This window comes from Phallusia mammillata, chromosome 1, assembly GCF_965637545.1.
Source record: "Phallusia mammillata chromosome 1, kaPhaMamm4.hap1.1, whole genome shotgun sequence".
Classification (NCBI taxonomy): domain Eukaryota; kingdom Metazoa; phylum Chordata; class Ascidiacea; order Phlebobranchia; family Ascidiidae; genus Phallusia; species Phallusia mammillata.
The window spans coordinates 3195621-3205288 of NC_137252.1; the positions used below are offsets into that span (position 1 = coordinate 3195621).

General features: G+C 35.0%; 1 protein-coding gene and 1 long non-coding RNA gene across 2 annotated transcripts; one reads left to right on the top strand and one right to left on the bottom strand.

Moving 5' to 3' along the window:
- The first annotated feature begins 582 nt into the window (after window positions 1–582).
- LOC145208270 (uncharacterized) lies at window positions 583–5593 on the top strand. The gene is made up of 6 exons (XM_080078896.1): window positions 583–838; window positions 1172–1417; window positions 2076–2186; window positions 3101–3214; window positions 3648–3883; window positions 4296–5593. Exons 1-6 carry the CDS (start codon window positions 802–804, stop codon window positions 4308–4310), a joined length of 759 nt encoding a protein of 252 aa, XP_079935022.1. The 5' UTR covers window positions 583–801; the 3' UTR covers window positions 4311–5593.
- A 10-nt stretch (window positions 5594–5603) lies between these two features.
- LOC145208286 (uncharacterized) lies at window positions 5604–6289 on the bottom strand. Its single transcript, XR_013854611.1, has 3 exons — window positions 6170–6289; window positions 6017–6097; window positions 5604–5712 (listed from the first exon to the last, which is right to left on the bottom strand). It is a non-coding gene; the product is annotated as an uncharacterized LOC145208286 (long non-coding RNA).
- Between the last annotated feature and the right edge of the window lie 3379 nt (window positions 6290–9668).

The window sequence follows — 9668 nt, forward strand, 5'->3', positions numbered from 1 at the left end:
ACCGAATAGGGTAAATCATTTGTCAATTCGTCTCTAAGGTTAGTTAAAACTTAAGTTTACTTATATTTAACACAAACCGTGGAAATTTATTGCTTAGAAGTAACCCCCCGACATGCTTCTGTGCTCGGTGGCGCTATCTAACGGTTGTTTCCAAATCACTCGTTACTAAACTTTCTGTATTAAAGACTTTAAATCTTAATTTGTAGCTGGATATTAGTGTGGCCAAAGCAGTCCAAAACTTGCAAAATAAAGTAAACCAACCGTTATTTGAAGTAGTCAAATGGAATCTTTATATTTGGGTTGGACTTGTCAAGCTAGGTGTATTTTGGCAAGTAATTTAGTGAAGTAGATAAAAGTATAATTTTTGCTAGAAATAGTATAAGAATAACTATCCTTATAGTTTGGAAATGAAAAAAAAATTCCCACTAACAGAATAAATTTACACATACTCCCTGCAGATAGAAATCTTACAGGATACGATTTCTATGGCATTCATTTCGTCAGCAAAAATCTTTGGCGTAAGGAAGGATTGGCATGATTTTCATATTTTTACAAATACTGTATTATGAATTCAACATAACAGTTTTACATATAACGCTGGTAACTTTGTCGTGATTTTACCAATCTTGATTTTAACCACTCCTTTACATTTTACACCTAAGTTTCGATACGGAAGTAAACTATCTTGCCGTTTATTTTCAGTACTGTTACGTTTTGCTATTGGACAATAACCACGTTTTTGACGGAAATATTGGCCTCGGCCTACAGCAGAATTGTGTTTGTTAGAAATTTGTCAATACAATGTCTGTAGCAAGCGACACAAAACCGTTTGACGATGGTGAGTTTGACAAAATACGTTTTCCACTGTTTTCAGTTTAATTAACATGCAACTTGCCTCACCTTTTCTGTACAAATACATTGTTGTTACCGTAGTTTTATTAGTAGTGAAAAATCTATTCTTTAGTACAGTCCATATTACTTTATAATACAAAGCCAGTAAAAGGGCAAAAAAATTATAGCTTACTGTACCTATTTAAACTGTTGAAGTTGCACATACATTTAATGGAAAGAGTTTTCAGTTGGAAATCTGTTTCCAAGTGATTTTTAAAAAATCCCTTTTTAAACACGTTTATTAATAAAGAAACAACTTTTGTTTAATTTCATTTTGTAGGCACCAAAAATCCCTCCAAGAGCTCCGGAGAAACAGCAAAAACCAACACATCAACAACTGGGGAACAACCTCAGCAACAGAACAAAACTCAACCTTTCGTAACTCCTGGTCCAACTGCTGAACAATCTGCATCACAACAAACATCACAACGACCATCACAGCAGCCAACACAACAAAACCAAGGCTTTTCTATCAATAGGCAGTATCAGGGAAACACACCAATGGAAATTAAAGCTGCCAGTGAAAGTAAGTTCGACTAAGTATATATGTAAAAAATTACAAACATCTTTTAGGACTGTTTTTTGGCATTGCAATTCCCATTCATGTAGGGTTCTTTCAAATTTTCTACAGAAAGGATTATAGCTGTATTATGCAACATTAAACTGGGGTTTAGGTTTTAAAAAGATTGCCTACACTTCAGTGCATTTGAATTTGCGAACAACAGAGGATACGGGCGCACCACAAATAACCTGTAAACAGTGTTTTGTTAAGGTGTTTTGGGGGACCGAAACGGTCCCCCAAATTTCTCCAGCGGTTTCCCAAAAAGCAAATATGGCTATTTTTTGGTATTTAAATGAAACACTTGCGGTCTCTTAAAACTACTTAGCGGTCACCCAAACCAAACCTTAAAAAAACCTGCCTGTAAATATTATCTCCAATTGTTTTGGGGAAATTAGTATAGAAAACTATTCCTGCACATATGGTTGCAACTGATTCAAATTGCATGAAAAATGACTTCTTTTAGTCTGTCTGATCCTTTATTTAAAGTTTTTCTTCTTCTTTGAAACAAACAATATTGGCGAGGTCAGTGAAAATAAGTGACCTATCTTCAGGTTGCAATTTAAATTGTTGTACATGTGATGCCCACTTTCGTGTATGTTTATTATGTGAACATTTCTTTTAGAATTTGGGACTTCCAAACATGTGAAATCTATCTTCAACATCAGGGCATCAAACATTAAAAATACGACAATATCAGGAGTGGGAGATGTTGACTTTAAAGCAACTAAGTCTGGTATGTTGACTGCAAAAATTTTGTATCAAAAATCTGTTTAATCACACAATAAGTTTAATTGCATGGATATGTAAATCCCTCCATTTGTTAAGAAAATTGTTCGCAACTCACATAGCCTAAAAAATTGGCATTTTAGTTATGCGATAGATCAGTGGTTCCCAACCTTTTTGTAGTCACAGACCCCTTTTATAAATTTTATCGGTCCGCGGACCCCCAACGTAATTTAGTCTTTTTTCGTTTCCTTCATTCATTATACCTATACGTTATTATACTTTTTTGGGGGCAGAATTGTAATCAACCTTCACAGTCCTAATAAGGTTCTGTACTGTAGCAGTCAATGCAACAAAGAGATAAATTTTCTGGTGTACAATACTTAAAACAAAGCACAAAGAATTATATTGTTAATGTATGTTGTGATGTCACAATGGAGGAACAATCACAAGTTTTTCTTGATCCAAGGATTTGATAAACAGTTTGCACTCAGATGCAGGATTGTAAAAACGGTTTGGGAACTTAAAAATATTGTACTGTTGTTAATACTACTACAAATGTTTGCCTCCACACGGACCCCCTGAAACCATCTCACGGACCCCTTGGGGGTCCGTGAACCCCAGGTTGGGAACCACTGTGATAGATTCTTTTATATTGTCAATTATAAAATCATGTTGTTTGATAGTTTGATATTACCTTTGTATTTATATGTATATTACTCTAATAACATGATATAATTAGTGTAATGGCAGGTGCCAACATATTACATTTTCATCACCTTGGCAAAAAACTTCATTTGGTTATACTATTACATTGAAGTTATGCCAGATTTCCCACTTTTCATTTCATTTTTACTGGTTGTTTTGTCATTTTTAAATCTTAATGAAACAAATTTGATGAATGTTTTTTTTTACTGATTTTAGTGTACAAGGATGGTGCTGTAAAACAAAATTATGATGTATCTGGTGGCCAGTTTATACAGTCTAATCTTGGTGGAAAAAGTACTTACACCAATGAAGGGTCTAATATTCAAGCAGGTATGAAAATTAAGTGAATTTTGCCTATTGTTCCTGTTCATCTCATCTTTTTAGAAAGTTGTCTTTATACAGTTAATTTTTTTTTAGTGTGTAGAGTTTTTAAATGTCATTTTATTGTCAAATGGCTCTATTTCTTGTGTGTTCTTAACAAGCTAATAAGGGATTTATAACAAGCTTTTATATATATATATATATATATATGTATTTATATGGTAACAATAATTTGGTGTTAAGCTTTTGAAACCAGTCTAGAGTTGGTATGAAACAAGAGTTATGTTTGGCGGAATTTACTTTCTTTTTTTAGTTTGTTTTGTATAGGATTATGCCCTGACATACCTTGTTCATTCTATGTCTGCTGACAAAGTGTCTGCATTTTTTCATGTATAAATTTTAAAGTGTAAAAAACAAATATCAACAAACCAGTATTTTTCAGTGTCAGGGTCTGGCGGAGCTGCAGGATCTGTAATTGATATTCCAGAATATCCCCCTTATACACCAGAGCAAGTGGTGATAAAGCTTCTAAATTCAGGAGTCAGTACTACTCAGTTGATTAAGTTGCTTGAAAAAGATTATACTGTGACCAACCTTGCCTATGCACTTCCAAAATCCACCCAGAAAAGAAATGCTATGGTGAATGCCTTGTTACAAGCATCTGTTGCTGAGGAAGTGGTGAGAAAATGTTTGCTTTATTTTGTTGGTCAGGAAGTATTTTTGAGTCAATTTGAAAGGTTGATCCAAATGGCCTGCGCTTAGTTCAGTATCATATTTTATTAAACCTGTGGGTTGAACTACTATTTTCTGCAATGGCTGTATTGTACATTGTTGTGTGGTTGTATGCAATCCTAGTGCAGAACATACCCTTCAAGCCTCATTCAAATAGCAGGTCACTTGACTCCATTACCTATGGTTGTTTTGGTGTTCTTGCCATTTTACAAAGGGTAATGTCAAATTTAAAAATTTCACAATGCAAATAAAATTGCCTTGATTTAGTGTTAATAGGTGTTGTCACATGTGTATGTTTGTAATAATAATATAATTCTAAAAGCCAACATTTGTAGTAAAGCTTGTTGCTTTTTTGCAGATGGATACAAACTAGCAATTTCTCGATGTTTGATTTAAAGTGGACTTGTTCTTCAATTTTTGTAAGTGTCATTTGAACAATGAAATTTCAACCACTTTTCAAACAAGCTGGGAAATGTATATTTACTGGCCCCTATGTGGAACTATGGGTTTACCAACCAACATGCTGGGATCCTTGCACAACAAAATATCCATATGTCGCAAAATCATTTTCATAAACTGTGCTTGTTTTGTACATTTAACTTTATCAGATGCCTTTAAATCAAGAAAGCGTCTGCTTTAAAAATTTGGCGAGTCCGATTTTTTTAAGTTCCATTTTTTATGTCCACTGTATTTAATGTTTATGTGACCAGACTAAACATTTTAGTGTTTGGGTTTGCAGCATGTTTTAATATACAATTTTTCCAGAAACAATTCTGCATTTTAGCAGTCAATGATATTTAATAAGAAGGTCTGCCAAGTTTGTGGCTTATTATCTGGGTAATGCTAATTTAAATAAATGTAGCCTATCCCCATTACCCAGGCATAAAGCCACCAACTTGGCATGATTTATGGATAAGTAAGTCATGATTACTGGGCTGTATAGATGCTTCAGGGTTGATCCTAGTATGGTATTGAATTGATCTTAGCAGACTAAATTTAAATGTCTTAGCAGACTAAATTTAAATGTCTTCTAAAGGATGTTTGTTTTACATGCTTTATTTTTGTGTACAACTATAAAGTGCAGAGTGATGCCTTAATCTACTGACAGCATCAATATTCAGTAATGTATTTCGATGATCTTTGTTTTTCATGTTTTATCAAGAAGTTCCATGTATTTACAAATAACTCATGGGTTTATTTCATGGAAAACAAACAACGGGTTCATTTCATTTTTAAAACATTTCAAACAAAAACACTGCAACAAACAAATGTATGCTGACAAACTAAAGTAGAATTGAGAGAATCACCCAACACATGGGCCGATTTCAACAAAATTTTCTTGTTGTTTATTTTTTATCTGGTTGATCTATAAAAGGTTTCCTTTGTACCTTTTTAATCCATCTCTGTAAAAACAGTTGTTTTTTTATTTTAATAAGGCATTTTATTGTGTCGTAAATTATCAATTAGGCTATATTGTACATGCAAATGATTTGCGTTTTAATTTTAATCACTTATTTGCAATTTTGAATACCACCAAAAGTAATGCCTTCTTTGGCTAATCATCACTAAATTTTTCGTTCTGTATTTTTTTGCATTTCTGTTCGTTGGTGGCAACGTTAAAACCGTGTTTTTGCCAGTAAAACTTTTCAGTTTAAAGCATTTAGATTTAGAACTCACAAGCCGTGCTCTCTAAGTAGTTTTCGTTTGTGACGAATTTCGCTAATTTCTTGGAGTGACTTGCGCAAAAATTTGAGAAGTTTTCTGTGTTCGGTTTTCTGCAATAGAGCAAACAACATCAATTGGATCAACTCTTTTTCTGTTTACACAATATAAAAGCTTATTACGAAAAACAATCGAGCCTTTTAGAACGGATGAGTATCATAAAAACGAACATTAAAATCTCATTAAACAGTATTAAAAGGCATTGTGTGTTTGGTAAAAACTTGGTGACCAGTATACCACAATGCATCACTAAGTTTCGGATTAAAAACAAAACAATTTGAAAGTGATTGATGATAAATTAAATTGATTGATTGATATATAAGGCATTAGGTACAAACGCGGCAGGACGGTACGAACTTGTTTTGAAGATTTCGTAAAAATTCTTTCACTCCTCGGCGAGTTTGGAAAATTGTAAAGCGTTGCGGGTGTTTGAAGATCCTGAAAAAGGCACAAATACGATATTTAGCTGAGAGATAGGAACGTAAGTAATTACTACAAAACCTACAATACCTCGCTTTGCTGAGGGCTTGATGGCGGACTCTCTTCAACAACTTGTGAGGGGTAGATACTAGCTTCAGTTTGCAGAGATTCATCATACTCTCTCACTAAATTGGCTAAAAGTAAAACGATTTTTTTACAGTCAGGTCGATGCACGTTACGTAACATCTCTAAACGGAACTTTACTGCATAAAAAAACAGCTGGCACAGTTAATAAAATTTCACTTTATATACCAGGGTAGTTACGTTTCAGTCTAAATCTGGCCTCCATTAAGACAGATCTTAGAAACCCAAATAGTATTTTGCAATACGATCACCAATAACAGCATACCGCAATTATGGCATGATTTCCAAGAAAACTCGGTCATTTAAATCTATAAGCTATATAAGACTTTTTGGAAAAAGTCAATGATTGCTAAGGAAATCAGGCAAGTTTTGTAATTAGTTTAACACTTCGCAATAATATCAGATACAAAGCTTTTATCACTAACCGTCAACTGCCCTTCTACCCATCATTAAACTTCTCAATGCTGGCGTTTCCAAATTTGCTTTGTCGCCCAGCAGGTTTTCAACGGTATAAGCTTGGGAAGTGCGTTTCGGCGAATCAACATCAGTCACAGTTTCAAGACGCAAACTGGTCTTTTTCTTAACTACTTAAACGTTATAAAGTAAGTTACAACATTAAAGGTCATTAAACCAGTACGACAGCAGCCTATGTTTAGAAATAATTTTTTATGCCTGTACATTTAACAAGTTTGCTAAAATGTTGTTGTCTGCAAAAACCGCTTGATTTAATTAAGAATTGATAATTTTTTAACTTCATCTGGGGAGTGCGCTATTTTTTTTTCTTTCGTATTGTAGCTTGAGGTGTGTGGCAAAATTTTGAAAGTTTGTCAGTAAGCTATAAAGTGGGTAAATCCGTTTTGTGAAGAAATGTGTTATGTTGCGTTTAAAATCTCTTCAAGTTATAAATACTTGGCGCTTTCTGACATTTATCTGACCAAAGAGATTATATTTTATTAAGTCTTTGATCTGACGAATGCTTTTACCAGTAGTTGACAAACATTTTCTCTTTTTGAACTGTTTTATGGCCTGATTTGTTTCGTTGTATTCTCAATATGCTTTCTGTCAACCACAGATTTCCCGGAAAAAATTTATTATTAGCACCAACATATATGACAAATATAATACAATCCAGCACAAATAACAGTCCTTATATCAGCTATATTTATTTTCCAGGGGCCGGACCACCCAGGCCGCCTCCCCCGACGGAATAACCACCACCTTGAGAATTGATTTGATGGACACTAGCATTTCTGCAGCAAAAGCTCACAGCATAATCTCTGCACTCAAACATAGTTTGCTTGTTATCTGCACACCATAGGCCCTTGTTGTAGTGAAGGTAAGTAAATGTGTTGTAGTTGTAAACATTGGTCGGCTGTGCTCCGCTCACGACTCGGGCTCGAATTCCAACTCTCTTGTTGCACACTGAGTTCGGTGGGTAATGGTTTTGTATCGTGTTAATCATCTCGTTGTCGCCGTAATATATGTTATTATGTGGGTCGTCGGCGTCAAACCATTGTGACCAGTAGTAAGCTCCGTTTTGTGGACAACTGCCTCGATCTGGTAAAAGTAAATATATATTCACGGTTTATTTTACTGAAATATTTTTTTTTTCACAAGCATTTGAAAAAACACACAACTTCTTTTTTGATCGTCACATTTTTTTTCGAAATACGAATAATTTTTATGACGACAAATTTTGATGCGAACGGAAACCCGAAAAGAGTTTTAGCTTTTAAGCAGGAAGTCGAACCGGAACTGTACCCGAACCGTTAATTCATCAAAACTGATAACGATTTCCTCAAAACCCAAACTGGAGTTGAACCATACGCGAATGTATATAGACATTAAATAGGAAAGCGATTTAACCGGTTTAAAAAGCGCAAACCGATTCGGGCAAAATATCTTTAAAAAAATCCGAACCCCTGAACCTATATAACAGGCGGTTTGACTCACTGGTTTAAGGCATTTAACAAATGAAGAAAACAAAACAGTATCCGGGTTGTAAATAGGGTTGGGTTTTTAGAGACGGTTTGGACCTGACTCTTCACACTCGGTTTAATGTTATTGTGCCGCAATTTCACGTGGGGGCCAAATTCAGGCTTTGTTTAACACAAGTTCGGGTTAGGCCGGGTTTCGGGCCTGTCGTTTTGGGTTCGGACTTTAATTTCGGGCCAGCTTACAACTCCGAGCTAAAATCTGTGATAAAAACGCTGAGGTACGAAGACTAATTCACAAAAAAAGGTTTTTACAGATTTTGAAAAAGAATTAACGTGGAAAAAAGAAAGGTTTTTACTTACTTATGTATTGAGCAGTTCCCTGGCACAGAAAACATAACAAACCAAACAGAACCGCTTGAATGACGATCTTCATCTCCTTGGTAACTGTAAACGATGATTGAAAGTGAAACTTGAATTGAATGATGACCAACCACGATCTGACGCCGCCTTTTAAGCGGGTGATTTGGATTCTTATACCTTTAGGCAAGTGATTTTAGGTGTGTAGTTATGCCCTTAAAACACCACGATTGATTTTCCCTTACATATAGATCAGTGAAAGCAGCGGTGTTCGTGACCAACTTAAACGTTTTTTTAAAATATATGTCATGCGTAAAGGCTAGGGTTACCAAACGCCAGGAATTTCCCGAACATGTCCGGAATGGGAGCGTAAAATCTGTGTCCAGAATTAATTTGAAAAACACTTCCAACGTCCGGAATTTTAGCGTCTTGTCGCCTAACCTACAATAGTTCTCACAATTCTTTTCCTGAGAGACTCAAACGTTTACGTTTTAACTGTTGTTTGTGCTGTTTTAATGCATAATGCTACCTACATTCATGCTACACACCTTTTCAGCATGAATTAAAGTCTAGTTGGTAAAATAAAGGCTATTTTTGCGTCTAAAAAGCTAACAATACTCTGTTTAAATGACCGAACCCTATGGAACTTTTTGTTAAGTAACTAGGCTTTTTGTGTTTGTGATATTAAGGTTATTTTGTCAAAAACGGGACTCTTTGGGTTAGTATCATATGTAACAACAGGCCACCCAGATAACGTACCATAACGCATGTTTGGTGTCTCCTAAGATGAAACCGGACTTTGCTTGTGCAGAAATGGTTACCTTAGTAAAGTCACAAGTTTGGCACTTAATTGTAAAATCTCGATAAGCGTAAGGTATCTGTTGCTACCGGTGTTTACGTGAGAAACGTACACGTTTATTTTTCCCGCAAACGATTATGTAAAATTACTCCCAGATGGGATTTCATTATTTGCATATTTTATTTAACTTACACGTTTGGGTTTTGCCGAAAACATTATGAGCACATGTTTGAACTAGGAAAAACACCTGGCGCAAATTCACGCACCTTAATTATTGCTAAAGATTTTTTTTGCGTGATGGTTTTACGTCCGTTGGTAAATTTTTGTGCTTGCGGGCATGTTACGATTGTCA